Source organism: Rhinatrema bivittatum, chromosome 6 (assembly GCF_901001135.1).
Source record: "Rhinatrema bivittatum chromosome 6, aRhiBiv1.1, whole genome shotgun sequence".
In the NCBI taxonomy this organism is placed as follows: domain Eukaryota; kingdom Metazoa; phylum Chordata; class Amphibia; order Gymnophiona; family Rhinatrematidae; genus Rhinatrema; species Rhinatrema bivittatum.
Window position 1 is genome coordinate 282,766,869 of NC_042620.1, and position 18,924 is coordinate 282,785,792.

Sequence of the window (18,924 nt, forward strand, 5' to 3'; positions counted from 1 at the left end):
TACTGTAGAGCTGCATGTATGGAGAGTAATGTTCTAATACCTGAAGCTTAGTAACTCTCCTAGCTGACAATCACTACAAAGAATAACACTTTCCATGTGAGAAACTTCAAAGAATTTTAAAGGATGGCTTCATAAGCTGTGAGAGAACCACATTAAGGTCCCATGGAACAGGTCGTTTGGCATGCCATAAACCTCTCAAATTTTTGACAGTAAAGATGAGTGGATATCTGTTTACCTTTCACTTGAATATGATAGTCACTAAGGTATTGAGATGCACCTTGACTGATGAAGTACTGAATCCCGAGGAGTAAAGAGAGTAAGTATTGAAGCAGTTCTCATGGTTCGCAAGCTCCATTAACACCAGAATGAAAACCATTTCCTTTTAAAGCTGTAAGTCTTTCTGGTTAAGGGCTTCTTGGCAGATCCAATACATCTTCTTTCTTGGGTAGGGATAGGGACATGATCAGAAAGTGCTCAACATCCATTCTTTCAAGTTGAGACAGAGGATGTTTTGATGCTACAGACGGCCCTCTTCTTGTGACAATAAGGCTAGTTTAGCTTCTTTAGGAATCGTGGGGCTAATGGAAAAATGAATGAGATTTGAGAACCACACTTGCCTGGGCCATGCCGGTGCAATATGTATCATGTGAGCCCGGTCGTTGAGCACTTTTTGCACAGTCCTGGATGTTAAAAGAAATCAATGGAAAAGCATACATGAGATCTGCATTTCAGGTGAGCAGAAAAACATCAGAGCAGATCTGAGTTTGCTTGGAAGAATGGGGCAAAATGTTTCCACTTTCTGTTTTCCTCTGTCGCAGAGAGGTTGATCAATGGATGTCCCCTAAGGTTGAACAGCCTGTCAGCTACTGACTGAGGTAGGGATGATTTGTAAAGATGAAATATTCTGCTGAGGTGATTTGCCAACATATTGGAAGTCCTGGAAGATAGTCACTTGCAGGGCAGTTTAGTGGTCATATGCCCATTCCTAAATCCTTATTTTCTTTTGAAAGATATTCCATGATCCTGTGCCTCCTTGCTTGTTGACATAAAACATAGCTATTTGGTTGTCAGTTTGGTTGAGAAAGCAAATGTTGCTTACCTGTAACAGGTGTTCTCACAGGACAGCAGGATGTTAGTCCTCACATATGGGTGACATCATCAGGATGGAGCCCAATCACGGAAAACTTCTGTCAAAGTTTCCAGAACTTTGACTGGCCCCTACTGGGCATGCCCAGCATGGCACTAACCCTGCAGCCAGCAGGGGTCCCCCTTCAGTCTTATTTTATAGCTACAGGCAGTGCCGAAAAAAATAAAACAACAAAGTGTTACGAACCCAACACCGTGGGGCGGCGGGCGGGTTTCGTGAGGACTAACATCCTGCTGTCCTGTGAGAACACCTGTTACAGGTAAGCAACATTTGCTTTCTCACAGGACAAGCAGGATGGTAGTCCTCACATATGGGTGAGTACCTAGCTGAGGATGTCCAAACATGCACCAAATGTACCCAACGGCGTGCAACAGGCACAAGAACTGGGGTTGAATTTGGTAGAGGGCATCCTGAACCCCACCGGGCAGGCAGAAGGGTGTTGGTACGTCACGTTGGAAACAGGTTACGCAGGACAGATTGGCCGAAGATGGAATCTTGTCTTCCGGCTTTGTCCAAGCAATAGTGGGCTGCGAAGGTGTGGAGTGAGCTCCAGGTGGCAGCCCTGCAAATGTCAGGAAGCGGCACCGATCGTAGGTGTGCTACTGAAGTCGCCATGGCCCTTACAGAGTGTGCTTTAACACGGTCTTGGAAAGGAATGCCTGCTTGCTGATAGCAAAAAGATATGCAGTCCGCCAACCAGGAGGAGAGAGTCTGCTTACCCACAGGCTGCCCTAATATATTGGGATGGAAGGAGACTAATAGCTGAGTGTTCTTCCTGTGGGCAACTGTACGGTCTAGGTAGAACGCTAGAGCCCGTTTACAGTCGAGGGTATGCAGAGCCTGTTCTCCTGGATTGGAATGGGGCCTGGGACAGAAGGTAGGTAGTATGATGGATTGATTAATGTGAAACTCCGAAACTACCGTAGTTAAGAATTTAGGATGAGTGCGGAGTTCTGCCCGGTCCTGCAGGAGTTAGTGTAAGGCGGATAGGTAACTAGGGCCTGTAATTCACTAACCCTGCGAGATGAAGTGATAACTAGAAGGAAAATCACCTTCCATGTGAGATATTTTAGGTCACAGGAGTGAAGAGGCTCAAATGGAGGTTTCACGAGCCGACCAAGAACCAGATTAAGGTCCCAAGAAGGGGCTGGAGCCCGCAAGGGTGGCTTGATATGAAGCAAGCATTTAAGAAAACGTGTTACGAGGGGTTGTACCGATATAGGGACATCCCCAACAGCTTTATGGAAGGCGGCTACCGCATTGACATGCATTCTGATTGAGGAAGTCTTTAGACCGGATTCCAATAAATGCCAGAGATAGTCCAAAAATCTCGGGATTGGACAGGAAAAGGGATCAAGGGACTGTGAAGAACACCATCATGTATACCTTTTCCATTTATAGGAGTAAGACTTTCTTGTGGAAGGCTTCCTTGAAGCAATGAGGACACGAGAAACCGAATCTGAAAGGTTAAGCGGCTGAAGAATTAACCTTTCAACATCCATGCTGTCAGGGACAAGGCCTGAAGATTGGGATGGCGTAGACATCCTGAGTGATCAGAAGTGGGTCCTTTCCCAAGGGAATGTGCCTGCGGATGGAGAGATCCTGGAGTATTGGAAACCACACTTGGCGTGGCCAGAGAGGTGCTATCAGGATCATGGTTCCCTTGTCCTGTCGGAGCTTCACGAGAGTCTTCGAGAGAAGAGGAAGTGGAGGGAATGCATAAAGCAGCCCGGCTGCCCACGAGAGGGAGAATGCATCTCTGGGCTGAGAGCGCTCGCTCCAAACAAGGGAGCAGTAATTGTCTACTTTGTGGTTCTGAGGGGACGCAAAGAGGTCTATTTGGGGATATCCCCATTGCTGGAAGAGAGAGGTCGCTACCGAGGGATTGAGCGACCACTCGTGTGGTTGGAAGACACAACTCAGTTTGTCCGCTAAGACATTGTCCACTCCCGGCAAGTAGGTGGCCCTGAGGTATATTGAGTGGGAAAGTGCTTCCGCCCAAATCTGAGCGGCCTCCTGACAGAGAAGGAAGGAAGGAACCTGTGTCTCCCTGCTTGTTTATGTACCACATGGCCACCTGGTTGTCCATCTGAATCAGGATGACGTGATTTGATAGGTAATCCTGAAAAGTTCTGAGAGCATATCGCATTGCTCGAAGCTCCAGGAAATTTATCTGGTGTTTGGATTCCTCTTGAGAGCAAGATCCTTGTGTCTGTAGATGGTTTACATGAGCTCCCTAGCCGAGGTTGGAAGCATCGGTGGTGAGAATGAGTTGAGGATCTGGTAGATGAAAAGGCAGTCCCTGGAGGAGATTGTTGTGATCTTTCCACCAGGCGAGAGACAGATGGAGTGCGTCGGTGATGCGGACAATGGTTGAGAGGCTGAGTCGCTTGAGTCCATTGTGACCGTAGAGTCCAGTGCATGACTCTCATGGCCAGGCGGGCCATTGGAGTGAGATGGACTGAGGACGCCATGTGTCTGAGAAGGACAAGGAATTGCCGAGCAGTTGCTGTGTACTGAGACTGCAACTGGTGAGCGAGAGACACGAGGGTTTGTACTCGTTGTTGAGGTAGGAAGGCTTTTGCCTGTAAGGTGTCTAAGTCTGCCCCAATGAAAGACAAGGTTTGAGATGGAACTAAATAGGATTTCTCGTAATTGATGAGAAATCCTAGAGAGATTAGAGTGTGTAGGGTCAAATCCAGGGATGATCGAGCTGCTTGCTGGGTTGGGGCCCTGACTAACCAGTTGTCTAGATAGGGGTAGACGTGAACACCTTCTTTCCTGAGGAAGGCTGCGACAACTACGAGACATTTGGTAAAGACTCGTGGTGCTGATGCTAGGCCGAATGGAAGCACCCGGTATTGATAGTGCTTTGGGCCTACTAAAATCCGGAGGTACTTGCGATGAGCTGGAGATATCGCAATGTGGGCGTATGCGTCCTGGAGGTCTAGAGAGCAGAGCCAGTCTCCTCTTTGTAGAAGAGGTAGAAGGGAGCCCAAGGTTACCATTTTGAACTTTTCTCGCTGGAGGTACTTGTTGAGGGCACGTAGGTCCAGAATTGGATGAAGGCCCCCAGATTTTTTGGGAATCAAAAAGTACCGGGAATAGAACCCTAGGCCTTGTTGCGGAAGAGGAACGGGTTCTATTGCTCTTAACTGGAGAAGAAGGGAAACCTCGTGCTCCAGAAGGACACAGTGGTTGGCTAGTCTCCACGCTTATAGCGGTGGGGAGTCCTGTGGGACAGCAAGAAAATTCAGATGGTAACCCTGAGCAATGATTGCCAGCACCAATTGGTCGGTTGTGATCGTTTGCCACATTCCATGAAAGTGGCATAGTCGACCTCCCACCGGTATGCTTGGCAAAGGAATTAGGCTGCTGCTCTCCAAGTGAAAGTCAAAAGCCTGAAGCAGGCCCCGGGTGGGGAACTGCTTGTGACTTTTGCTTGCGAGGCTGGGATTTATGATAAGTCCTCGTCACTTGGGTCCTTGTCGGTGGAGGATAGTACTTCCTTGGCCGGAAGAATGACTTCTTAGGGTCCTTCTTGAAGGGCTGTCTAGACGGGAAGTCAGAAGGTATCGATGAGAGCTGTTTGAGGGTCTCATGATGATCCTTCAATTCAGCCACTATTTGCTGAATCTGTTCACCGAATAGATTGTCACCAATACAGGGCAGGTCGGACAGCCTGTCTTGTACTTCTGGGCGAAGGTCCGAGGACTTGAGCCAGGTCCAACGCCGTGCCGAAATGGCAGTTGCAGATACTCTAGTGGAGGTGTTGAAGATATCATAAGCTGTTCTTATTTCATGCTTTTCTGCTTCAAAGCCCTTATTGACAAGGGTTTGAAGATGTTCTTGGAATTGGTCAGGCAGGGTTTCAGAGAAGTCCTGTATTTGCTTAAAGATGACCCTATTGTATTGGGTCATGTACAGCTGGTAAGAAGCAATTCTAGAGATGAGCATGGCCCCTTGGAACACTCGTCGACCAATATTGTCTAGGAACTTGTGTTCCTTGACAGGAGGGGTAGAGGAGTGTGGCTTCGTTCTTTTCGCTTTCTTCTGAGCTGACTCTACCACAACTGAGTGGTGGTCAAGCTGAGACTTTTGAAAGCCCAGGGCTGACTGTACTAGATAAGTAGTGTCTGCTTTCCTGTGTACTGGGGCTATAGATCCAGGATTTTCCCAGTTCTTTTTGAGGAAGTCAAGAAGAACTTGATTATGGGAATAGAGGTGATCACTTTGGGAGCATCCAGGAATTGGAGAAGCTCCATCATCTGGTGCCTATCATCTTGCTCCGTCTGAAGTTGAAAAGGGACCATCTCAGACATTTCCTTCACAAAATTAATGAAAGAGAGGTCCTCTGGAGGAGAACGCTTTCTACTTTCAGCAGGAGAAGGAGGTGAAGGTAAATCATCGGTGTCTGTGGAGGTATCATCACCCCAAGTGTCATAAGGATCAGAAGGCTGACCTGTAGGACAAGAGGGTGGTTGGATACCCGAAGGGCCCGGCTGAGGCTCCGAGAAAATCGAAGGAATCACCGAGGGGCACCACGGACACCTTGGGGGGCATCGGTGCCGGCATCGAAGGCATCGAAGGCGCCGATGTGCGTATCGCCCCCGATGAGTGAATCGGTGGCGAGGGAAGGCATGGCATTGATGGTTGAGGCACTACCCCCGAAGGAGGAATGCGGAACGGTGTTTCTCCTCCCGATGAAGCAGCCATCGGGGAGCGCACCGGAGCCATCGGAGACTCGGGAATCACCGGTGGAAGGGCAGTCATGAGCGCCTCCATCAGGGTTAGCAGCGGTGCCAGCGCTGCTGGAATCGGGTCGGTGACCGGTTCCACTCTCGGTGCCGGAGGGACCTGGAGTCGTTGCATCGCTTTGTCGATGGCCTCCTGGACCAACTGGTCCAGTTCTTCCCGGAGACCTGGGGCAATTAGCTCTGGCTCCGTGACGGAATAGGGAGGCTGAGGCACAGTCGGAGGGACCACCTTTACAGGCGGAATCGCGACTCCCAAACCCTGATCGGGGGAGGGTGGCCTCGATGTGGTAAATGGTAAATAAATAAATATGTGGGCACATGTATTCCTCATATCCAGGGTACAGATCCACTCTCTTGTTTGAAGGGCAGAACTGTGTGGAGGGAGTTCATTTTGAGTTTCTCTCATAAGAGATTCCTGTTCAGACTTTATAAATTTAGGATGGGTCTCAATTTCCAGGATTTCTTGGGGATGAGAATATAGCTGGAGTAGAACCCCTGGTCAAGTTGGTAAGGTGGGACAGATTCTATCATCTGCTGTTTGAGAAGCAACTCCACTCCAGGTGTAGCTGAGAGGAGTGAGATGGATCTGGATTAAAGGCCGAACAATAGGGAAGTGCTGGAAGCTGGGAGAAATACAAGAGGTAACCAGATTCCACAATCTTGAGTACCTAGCAATCTCTGGTGATTTTGCACCACTCCTTCAAGTAGAGACTAATTCTCCTCCCTATTCAAGGGGCTGCGTGAAGAAATTAGAGCCTGGTCAAAACTTGCGCCCAGGGTTTGGTTGGGCCTGTAGCGTTACTTTCTGTAGGCGCAGCTTGTTCTGTCGTTTTCGAGCTGAAATTAGTAGTTGTGGCAGCACAGGTGGAGCATTCTTCACCTGGAATTGCCAGAAAGGGTGTCTCTAGAAACAAGAACGCTTAAAAGTGAAAGACATTTTGGGACATCATATAGATCTTGTTGATGACTGTTGCTCAGAGCTCGTTGACAGCAACTAGACCAGCACCTGCTGATTCTTGATCTAGGTGAAATTTCCCTGAGTGCCTCCAAAGGTATACCCAGCACAAGGAACATCTGCCAACTTGGTATGGACATTGTCATGAAGACTACTGGCCTTTAGCCAAACCATTCAGCATGCTCCAACGGATGCTGATAATGAGTGGACAGCAGTATTGAATAGAGATGAGCTTTGTTTTTCTGGCTCGGGTCGGGTTTCGGTTCGGGTGCTTCGTGGGAAAACTCGTTTTCCCATGGATCGTTTTTTGCCAAAAACGAAACTGGAACACGAACCCGGAAAAACGAATTAAAAAAACCAAAGAAACCACGAATCGGGAAAAAAAAATCACGAATCGAGAAAAAAAACCACCCCAAACCCTTTAATTTTACTTTCTTACACCCTCCACCATCCCGATCCCTCCCCAAGACTTACTAAAAGTCCCTGGTGGTCCAGCGGGGTCCTGCGAGCGATCTCTCCCTCCATGCCGTCGGGCTGTCGGGCCTGCTATGACTCAAATTGGCGCCGATAACCTTGTCCCTTACGATGTCACAGGGGCTACCGGTGCCATTGGTCAGCCCCTGTCACATGCTCCTACCATGTGACAGGGGCTGACCAATGGCACAGGTAGCCCCAGGGCAAGGCTATCGGCGCCATTTTGAGTCATAGCAGGCCCGAAAGCATGGAGGGAGAGATCGCTCGCGGGACCCCGCTGGACCACCAGGGACTTTTAGTAAGTCTTGGGGAGGGATCGGGATGGTGTGGGGGGGGGGGGGGGTGTAAGAAAGTAAAATTAACCCGAAAAACGAATTTTCCCCGAAGCTCAGGGAAAATCCGTTTCGTGGTTCAGGTCCCCCTGAACCACAACGAATTAGGCAATTTCATTGAAATTGCTTAATTCGTAATAAACGAATGCACATCTCTAGTACTGAATGCCTCATATACTGAATGTATGAGGTAGCGCATTCATTTCTCTGCATCCAAGAGATTGTTGATATGCAGTGTGGCCTGTGTCAATTGGGCCTAGCCCTCCATGTCCTTAGCCGCCAGGGAGGCAAAGAAAGTCTTTACCAAATCTGTTGTGTTTTTGGGCTGTTGTGTTTTTGGCCAGGTACTGGTGGAACATCCTCTTTTGAAACCAGAACAGGCTCCTCTTAATGGCCTATTGGACTTCATAATAGCTGATTCAGAGGATTTAGAGGTCAAGGGCACCACAGAACAAATAGGATCTGATGCCTCTAGACAAAGACCTTGATCTAGAAACCCCGATGGAGAAATAGTCCTTGAGACAGGAGGAAGCAAATAGAGCATATCATCCTCTGCGCCTCCAAAACTCCTGAAGCTTGTTGCTGGGATTGGGGATTTAAAAAATAGCTATATTGGTAGCAACGCCACCCAATGTGTCAACCATGCTCCAAGGCCCAAGGCATTGAGGGCTCTCAGGTCTGAAATGTCAATGTCGTCAAGGAAGGAAGTGTCACCAGTACCAAGGCTTGATGTGTCAAGGCAACAGGGCTTGATGCGGTTCCACGGTTCAATACGCCTACAGTGGTGCTTTGAAGGTGCCACCAGCTCAAAGGCTTGGTGCTGCTTTGTCAATGCTGATTGCGCCACTGGCTCCAAGGAATGACACTTTCTTCTTGGCCTGCCCCAAGCCCTTCGGTTCCCGCAAGGGACTTACAGATACCTAAGAATAGTATTTTCACAGCTTGTTCGACATTGATGACATGGAGGGGTCCTAAGGCGTGCTCCAAAGAAGGGGGGCGGTCTGTTTGAGGAGCTCCTGCTCATCTTGCCATTTGGGGAGGAGGAGGAACAACTGCAGTTCTATACTGACTTGCACAGCTGCTCTGAATTTCTGGGCCCACGGTGACATCGGCTGCAATGGTAACAGGTGAGTCATGGTCAGACCTGAGACACTGGTAACAAATGTCATGGCCATTGGTGAAAGACATCTTCTTCCCTCACAAGCAATCTTTGAAACCAACTGAGGGCGGTCTTCCAAGAGCCAGACACTTCTTTTTTTAAGCAGAGATAGCACTGAAAAGTGCTGTTGGATGGGCTGCTGAGGTAAAGATGCAAAAGAGTTTGAAACAATTTAAGAAATACTGAAAAATATTTAAGAACGTAATAAAGAAAAACATAGATAGGGTACACATCCATGCTGTGGCTTGGAAGAACAAAAACTGAGGGGCTCACAAGGCAACGCCCACACAGGAACTCCCACACATGCACATGCAGAGCAAAAGCTCTATGAACCAAGAAAGAAGAGTCTGTTCACACAGTTAGATGATGTTAAATTAAAAAAAAAAAATAAAAAATTTAGATGATGTTACCCACTCATCATGGCTAATTCAGCCCTGCTTTTTGATGGAGAAAGCCTGGAATATGCATGGAGGATCCTCAATGGTGGGGGAGGTGAGGATAAAGCCATAGATCAAATAGAATTTGCAGGATTGATTAGGTAGGAAAAACGGGCAGAGACTAGATCTTTACCTGCCCTCCTATGGCTGTATTTCTTAAGTTTCCCCCATAAAACCAAACAATGTGGTAATTAATTTGTGAAATTAAGTATAAATGCAACTAATGGATTTACAAAGAACTGGAACAACAACAAGGCAAGTATTCAGGGACTGGGAACTGCACAAAGGAAGGTTTCCCTTCCTTTGAGCCCATAATAAATACTGTGAGCTCAGGTTATCAGGGCAGATCAGTTGTTATTTGATTTCTTCCTCAGGAAAACCTTCCTTTCTCTTCCCAGGTGGAAGTTCGATCTGATGTAATGCTGTAATAATTAAAGTATTCATCTCTGATATCTCTGGGATGTGTGTGTTCAGATCCACACTGCTATGACTATGAGTGACTCCTGCTAAATCATTTAATTTCCTTGTGCCTCATTTCTAATTCTGACTCAGTTATCCCCTCTCCAAGCGTGGAAGAAGTTATTTCTCACACTGACTCGGTAGCATCTTTAACAAATCTCTTCATGACCCCATTCCTCAGTTCTTTTGGGGTGCCCATCAGTTTTCTCCTGCTCCTTTTTGGCTTCCAGGTCAATCCAAACTGATTTCTGCTAAGCTGCAGTGCCACGAACCTCAATTTGTAATTACCCAGGGTTTTTCCCCAAAATGTTTTACAAAATATCCCTTCCCAAATCCCCCCATCTAGCCTAGCCATGACAGCAACAGTCCACACGTCCTGCCAAACCCAGTATGCTTGCATTACTGTTGAGCCATGGCCAAGACCACTCCTTGCCAGGAGTTGCAAACACTGCCTCCGCAGCATCCCCAACCCCAATCAGCATGAAAAGCAGAAGCAGGGCTTAGGAATCAAAGCCAGGCACCTACATGGTAAAATTACAACAGCAATACTGAGTTACCAGATTCATCCCCTGTTCCGCCTCTGAGTGTCTCAGTTTACCTGGCATTAACCAGGTTAGCATTGTCCCGACAAGCCTGATCTAACACTGCCTGCCACATAACATGTTGCATAGGGAAAAAGCCTCTCCTGGAGGTGGCAGCGCTTCTTACCGGCTGCACAGAGTCCAGCAGCTTGGTGAGTTGGTAGAAGCGGCGGGAGCTGGAAGCAGGATTGCTTCTCTTGCAGCTGATAATACGATCCAGCTCCTTTATGTAATTCAAACGAAGCTCGTCAAAGGATTTCTGACTCTTCAGGCCTTCCACAGGAACTAGCAAGGAGGGTGGGAGAGGAAATGCAAAGTAAAATATAGGCATGAATAAAAAGAGTAAACACAGAAGCCAATAAATACACCAGATCCCAGGCTACTGAATGGCAGAAAAGGATGGGTGGTGTTAACTGAACTCTCAAAGAAGAGAGAACCTTTGCATTCTTAACTCTGAAGAAAGGGGATATTACCAGAATTTACTAGGCATGTGACAGGATGATGGATCATAAAGTTCTGATGCATTCCACCAACCATACAGTATGTCTAATGCTTGAAAGACACTGAATCCATCCCTGAACCAGCTCAATGAAGCTACAACTGCTCCTCAATGCTCCCCTAGAAGAAACTTTCCTGAGAACACTGTCACAAAGAAAAATCAATTTTGACTAATTCACAGTTTATTTTGAATGTATAAAAACTATTGTGGAAGCAGAAAGCATTACATCAGTGTGAGGTCATCAACTATTGTGACTATATGAAAGTTCATTTTCACTCATTATGCAACAAGTTATTATGCCCAGGAGCGAAACATGCCAAAGAAATTCATGGATGAAGCAAGCACGAAAGGCATATCTAAGTTTGATATTTCAAGCAAGGGAAGAACCGCAGCCTAGCCTATGGATCTTAGACTCTCATAGAAGCAGCCCATCTAGTCTGCCCATCCACACCAACTATTCAGTTCTAGCATCCCTACCACTTCCATCCCTGTACTTATGCCATGTTTTCTTGAATTCAGATATTTAACTATTTAGTTTAGATTTTTATATTCTGCTTTTTGGCACTTCAAAGCGGATTACATTCAGGTAATGTGGATATTTCCCTATTCCCAGAGGGTTTACAATCTAACAGGGTCATTCTTTAAACTAAGATGTGCCGTTATCGTGGCTTTGCGGCGGTACAATTTAAATCAGAGGAAGGGGAGGAGTGTGAAAGGGGTTTGGGTAGAGTTATGGCCCAGCAGCGCTGCGGGCAATAACGTTTTCCACATTATTGCTGCATACTTTCGCACCCCCTGAACCCTTTTTCCCCGTGGGCCATCATTCCACTATATTTATAGTGGAATGAGGAATCCCGGGGTAAGTTTGTACCTGAGGAAACGGGAGGGTAAAGCGCAGTTGCTTACCTGTTAGTCCTCACAAATGGGTGACATCATCAGATGAAGCCCAGCAAGGAAATCTTTTGTCAAAGTTTCTAGAAGCTTTGACTGGCACACTGAGTATGCCCAGCATGCCACTACGTCCATGCAAGATCCCTCTTCAGTCTCGTAACAGAAAAATATGAGCAAAAAAAAAATAACAAAAACGAAGGAGAAACCAATTCTGCGGGGTGGCAGGCGGGTTTCCTGAGGACTAACATCCTAATGTCCTAGAAGAACACCTGTTACAGGTAAGCAACTGCGTTTTCTCCTAGGACAAGCAGGATTGTAGTCCTCACAGATGGGTGAATATGAAGCTCCAGACTGTTCCCGGCAAAAACGAAAACCAACACGTACCAAACAAGGTGCCATTGGGCACAATAACAACTGTGGTACTGTTGGGTGGTAGGGAAACAGCTGGGTTTGAACTTCCAGGGGGGTTTTGGTAGGAAGAGTTGGGTTTAAGTCTGGAAGAGATTGCGCAGGACAGATTGGTCGAATCTACCATCTTGTTGACCATCTTTGTCCGAGAAGTAATGGGCGGCGAACTTGTGTAGGGAGCTCCACGTCGCAGCCTTGCAGATTTCAACAACGGTGACCGCCTGTAAGTGGGCCACCAATGTCGCCATAGCCCTCACAGAGTGAGCCTTAACTTGGCCATTTAGATGAAGACTCGATTGTGCAAAGCAGAATGAGATGCAGTCTGCTAGCTAGTTGGATAAGATCTGTTTGCCCACCACAACCCCCATTCTATTCTTGTCAAAAGATATGAACAGTTGGGTGGCCAGAGCTCTTTTACAATCTAACGTATGTAGAGCCCTTGGTGGGAATGGGGCCTCGGAAAAAAGGTGGGCAACACAATGGACTGATTAATGTGAAGATCAGTCACGACCTTTGGCAGGAACTTGGGATGCATACACAGGACCACATGATCATGAAAGAATTTTGTGTAAGGCGGGTACATAACCAAAGCCTGAAGCTTGCTTACTCTATGAGATGAAGTAACAGCTATCAGGAAAAAAACTTTCCAGGTGAGGAGCTTTAGCTCACAGAAGTGCATAGGCCAACATGATGTTGAGATCCCAGGATACAACAGGGGGGCCACAGAGGGGACGTTGGCTGAAGTAGGTCCCGCATAAAGTGACTCACTATGGGATGAACTGAGATGGGTGTGCCAGCAACCCCACTATGGTAAGCACTGACCTCACTCAAGTGGACCCTAACCGAGGTGGTTTTGAGTCCAGTCTCAGAAAGGTGCCACAGGTAGTCCAGAAATCTTGGCACTGGGCATGTGAATGGATCTAAGCCCTGTTCCCCACACCAGACTGAGAACCTCTTCCACTTCAACTTATGAGATTTCCTGATGGAAGGATTCCTGGAGGCCACCAGCACCTGGGACATGTTATCAGACAGGTTTAGGGGCTTAAGGACTAGGCACCCAACATCCAAGCCGTCAAGGCCAATGCCTGGAGATTTGGATGGCGCAGCATGCCCTGGTCCTGAGTTATCAAGTTGGGCGCAGTGCCCATGCTGATGTGAGGAAGAGAGGGAACTAGACTTGCCTGGGCCATTATGGCGCCAGTAGAATCATGGTCCCCTGGTCCCCTTGGAGCTTCAGGAGAGTCCTCATGAGAAGTGGAATATGAGGATACTCGTAGAGGAGATCTCAATGGAGGGCAAAGGCGTCGGAGGCTGGGCGTCTGTCCATCCTGAAAAGCGAGCAGAAGATGCTCACTTTGCAATTGTAGGAGGCGGCGAAGAGATCCATATCCGGAGTTCCCCACAAACGGGAAATCCGGGTCGCTACTGCCGGATTTAAGGACCACTTGTGAGGCTGGAAACAGCGACTCAGGTAGTCCGCCAGTAGGTTGAATGCCCCAGCTAGGTACATCGCTTGTAGGGACATGCCCTGCGACACAGCCCAAGCCCAGATCTGCACCGCCTCCTGACATAAGAGGTACGATCCTGTGTCTCCCTGCTTGTTGATATTTCACATTGCTACTTGATTGTCTGTCCGAATCAGAACTGCTTTGTGAACAGCTGATCCCGAAATGCCCAAAGAGCATAGTGGATTGGCTGAAGCTCCAGGAAGTTTATCTGGTATTGAGCGTCCTGAGCTGTCCAGTTCCCCTGTGTGTGGAGTCCATCCACCTGCATCCCCCATCCATGGGGGGAGGCATCGGTGTAAGGACTACTTGAGGTAGCGCAGGTTGGAAAGGAACCCCCTGTTCCAGATTGGAGAGATTCTCCCACCAGGACAGCGAAATCCTCAGGGGCTGCGTGATGTAGACATGAGTTCCGAGGTCCTGGGATGCCTGTTGCCACTGCGATCGCAGAGTCCATTGTGTTCTGCACATGCAGAGGCGGGCCAAGGGGGTGACGTGGACAGAAGGTACCAAGTGGCCCAGCAATCGAAGTAGTAGACGAGCAGTTACCTGATGACTGCTGCTCACCAAGTCCGCCAGCGAGGACAGGGCGAGAGCCCGATCGTAGGGCAAAAACGCCCTTGCCTGAATTGTGTCCAGCCTGGCTCCTATGAAGTCCAGCTGGGGAGATGAGCAGAGGTTGGACTTTGAGTAGCTGATGACAAATCCCATAAAGTGCAGCACCTGCATGGTAACAGCCAAAGTGCTCAACGCTCCTTCGCGGGAGTTGCTTTTGACCAACTAGTCATCTAGGTAGGGGAACACGTGCACCCCCTGACGTTTGAGGTGTGCTGCAACCACTGCCAGGCACTTGGTGAAGACTCGAGGAGCTGACACCAAGCCAAATGGTAGTACTCTGTAAGGGTAGTGGGCTTGTCCCACCACAAAGTGGAGGTACTTCCTCTGTGCCTTGGAAGGATGGTAATGTGAGGGTAGGAGTCTTTGAGATCGAGGGAACAGAGCCAGTCTCCTCTCCTGAGGAGCGCTATGAAACAGATTTTAAATCATTAAAAAACGGAAATATTATTAAGTAGAAAATCAAACCTTGACACAACTTTCCACTTTAGATCTGACTTCATGCAGATTGAATCAACTGACCAGGTTCACAATCTAGGAATTTTTATTGATCATGAATTTAGAATGAAAAGTGATATTAAGCGAAAAATTAAGGATGGTTATTTTAAATTACACATTTTAAAACGTCTTAAGCTGTTATTAGAATTTAATGATTTTAGAACTATTTTACAAACCTTACTTTTTTCTACTATTGATTACTGCAATGCACTTTTACTTGGTTTACCTGGAAAAATGTTTGAGACCTTTACAGGTATTACAAAATGCAACCGCCAGAGTATTGTGTGGAGGAAATAGATATGACCATATCACACCAACTTTGATAGACTTACACTGGCTTCCAATAAAACAAAGAATCGAGTATAAATGTTGTGTATTATTCACACATTGTTAAATTGTGACTGAACTGAATAGTTAAACGCTTCTTTACACTTGCATACAACAGAAAGGAATCTCAGGTCTGCAAATAAAGGTCTTCTCACCAGTGCCTTCTATAAGAACAGCACATTTATCTGAAGTCAGACACAGAGCAATTTCAGTGGCAGGCCTTAAATTATGGAACTTTTTACCACATGACCTCAGACTCCAAAAAGATATCAGAATATTTAAGAAAAATCTTAACACCTGGTAATTTAAAAAAGCTTATGACAACTAAAGACTAATACAGCAGTCAGCCTTTTTATGACAATGGTTTAAGCAGTATTCAGCAGTCAGTGGTGTCCTTATTAATCACATTTTTATCATATGTTTTATGTTAGGCTTAATTACTTTTAGTTATTATTTTTATTATATTTTAATGAATTTGAGTTTAATTTTGTGTATTATTTCTTTTATAGGATTATTGTACACTGTCAGGTCAGAAGCTTATCTTACTTTATTTTAATGAAATTGAGTTTAATTTTTTATCGTTTTTTTTCTTTTATGTGATTATTTTAAAATGCTTTTCTTTTAATTTTGTATTTAATTATTGTACATTGTCTAGATTGTCTACAGATTGACGGTATATAAAATAAATATATAAATAAAATATCAGAGTGCCCAGGGAGACCATCTTAACTTTTCCCTGTGGAGGAATTTGTTCAAGGCCCTGAGATAGAGAATGGGGTGTAGGCCCCCATTTCTCTTTGGTATCAGGAAATACCTCGAATAAAACCCCCGCCCTTGCTGACGACAGGGAACGGGTTCTACCGCTCCCGCCACTACAAGAGCAAAGAGTTCTGTTAAAAGTATATCCTGCAGGATGGACAAACCCCATGATGGACATGGGGCAAGTCTGCTGGGACTTCTCTGAAGTTCAGGCGATACCCCTGGTGAATGATGGCAAGGACCTACAGGTCCAACATGATGAGTGGCCAACGGTGGGCGAAGCCAAGAAGCCTGCCCCCCACTGGGGGATTATATGCCAGGGGTATGACGCACTGACTCATGTTCCCTTGCGTCCAGTCAAAACCCCATAGCTGGGGCCGGCTGAACCCTGGGAGTTCGCTGTTGACGGGATCAACCTCTGGAACCAGCACGGGATGTGCGAGTCTGGGTGGCTGGAGGATACTACTTCCACTGCCGATAAAAGGACTTCCTGGAACTTGGTCGGGAAGACTTCCTGGCAGAGGTAGAGAAAGATTTCCTGATAGAGGCAGAGGAAGATGGGTCAGAGGTTTGAAGAGTTTCATGGTGATTCTTCAGCTGGGCTACTGTGTCCCTCACCTTATCCTTGAAGAGATTTTCCCCTGTACAAGGGAGGTTCACCAACTTCTCTTGGACTTCTGGACGAAGACTGGAAGCACGGAGCCAGGCCATCCTATGGGCAATGATGCCCACGACGGCCACCCTGGCTACTGTTTCAAAAACATTATAGTTGGATCTCACCTCGTGTTTTCCGGCTTCCAGGCCCTGTTGTACAACACTGGAGAATGTCTACTGCTGCTGCTGCGGCAGTCGTTCTGCAAGCTCTTGGACCTATTTCCACAGGTTCCGGTTGTATCGGGTCATCTTTAACTGGCAGGAGGCGATAAGGGCGATGAGCATAGCGCCCTGAAAGACCTTCCTACCTAAAGCATTCAGCTCCTGATGTTCTTGCCCCGGGGGAGCGGAGGAATGGGTGCGGGAATGCTTGGCCTTTTTTAGAGCAGATTCCACCACCACAAATTGGTGGGGGAGGTGGCATTTCTCAAAACCTAATGCCAGGTAAGTGGCGTCTGCTTTCTTGTTTACTGGAGAAATCGATGTTCCCACATCCTAAGGAGAAGATCCTTAAATAAGTCATGAACTGGAACGGTTACTATCTCCTTATGTGCATAGACAAAGTAGAGAACTTCTAGCATCTTATGTCGTACATCCTCCTCAGTTAGGAATTGGAAGGGAATGGCTTTGGTCATGGCCTTGACAAACCCCGCAAAGGAGAGGTCCTCTGGGGGAGACTGATGCCTTTCCTCTAGTGGTGAAGGTTCCGAGAGGAGTTCACCAGAGTCGTCAGAAGGTTACTCAGAAGAGTCATCTCCCCATGGATCATACGGGACTCCTCCTCACTTAGGTCTCCAAGGGGCCTGCGTGGGTGAGGCCTATAAAGCCCTCTCAGTCTGGGTACCGAGGAACCCGGCAGCATTGGTGGCAGGGGGGGTACCAATGACTGTGGGAGGCCCGATGGCTCGGGCACAGGTTCGAGGAACTATGGCTTCGGGCCTAAAGCACCGGCGGTTGGTGCATGTCTTCCTCCTCAGAGGACCTGATGATGGGAATCGCTCCCAAGGAGGGAATCTGTGGCTGTGGTTGAACCGATGATTCTATGGGCTCCGGCTGTGTCTGAAGGGCGTCAAGTAGGACATTCAGATGCTCGAGCAGGGGCGACAACAGTGATAGTGTGGGCTCCAGCACCGGTATCGGGGCCGGGGGTGGCTCAATGCTTCATAAGGCTTGGGGCATCGCACCCTGCACGTCCAACTCTTCCTAAAAGTCCGGTGAAAACAGGACTAGTGGAGGGGGACGAGGCATCACTGAAGTGTCCTCAGAGCCCAGCACCGATGTCAGTGGGGAATGCCTAGGACTCCAAGGTCTGCCAGAGGGTGGGGCTTCCTCATCATGGGGCCTCTTTGGTGGCGGCATGGCAGCTGCCAGTGCTGTACTGGAACCGGAGCCATGCCCCGAAGGCAACCGGTGGCGATGCTTATGGGGTTTCCCATGGTGCTTGGTCTGGTCTTTCCCCGGCACCTAGGAAGTGAAGGAACCCGATGTCCAAGAGAGCACCGACAGTGGCGAGGGCCAATCACCGGTTCCCTGATCCTTGAACGTAGCTGCTGGGGGTGTAGAGAGGGACAGCGTATTCAGTGGTTCCCCCCTACTCCTGGGCATTGGGGATTCCGAAATCAACGTAGATGGAGTGGACGTTTTGGGGCCAAAGAGTTTCTCCATTCTGTCGAGCACGACGCCCTTGGGGGTCATCTGATCACACAGATCACACCCTCAGACATCATGCGATGTCCCCAGGCATAGGATAAAAACCTCATGTGGGTCCATGATGGACATGGTCCACGAGCACTGGGGGCATTGGCGAAACCCTGATGATGCCATGAAAATGAGCCGGCGAGCAGTCGATGGTTGGCGGTCACAGGGAAGCGAGCCACTGGGAATCAACTGTGAAAGGGTGGAAATGGTAAAACTAACCTGCTGAGCCAAGAGGACACCGTCCAGAGAAAGGGAGACTTGACGTGAAATTGGAGAAAAAATGCTAGAAACTTTGACAAATGTTTTCCATGCTGGGTTCCATCTGATGATGTCACCCATCTGTGTGGTCCTAGAAGAAAGTGACGTGTGCAAGGTGGGACTTGAAGCCTGGTCTCCCCGGATCACAGCCCACTGCTCTAACCTCTAGGCTACTCCGCACTGTCCTTGTTTGTACCATTTCCATGGGGAAGCTGTTCCATGCATCTACTCCTTTCTCTATAAATTAATATTTCCTTAGATTATTTCTGAGGGTGAAAAGGGGTTCAACTCAGGAGTAATCTAAGGAAATATTTCTTTACACAGTGGGTGGTGGATGCATGGAAACAGCCTCCCCTTTGAGGTGGTGGAGATAAGAACAGCATGTGAATAAAAAAAAACCATGGGATAAACACAGGGGATCTCGGAGGAAACGGTAGGGATTTTAAAGCTGAATTAGTTTCTGTGGATGGGCAGACTAGATAGGTTGTTTGGTCTTTTTCTGCTGTCATTT

General features: G+C 47.7%; 1 protein-coding gene across 1 annotated transcript in view; it reads right to left on the reverse strand.

Moving 5' to 3' along the window:
• AR (androgen receptor) overlaps positions 1 to 18,924 on the reverse strand; it is a 475,175-nt gene that overhangs the window by 7,546 nt on the left and 448,705 nt on the right. Inside the window, exon 7 of the mRNA XM_029607286.1 lies at positions 10,429 to 10,586. Coding sequence (XP_029463146.1) covers positions 10,429 to 10,586 — 158 coding nt within the window. The remainder of the gene's footprint in view (positions 1 to 10,428; positions 10,587 to 18,924) is intronic.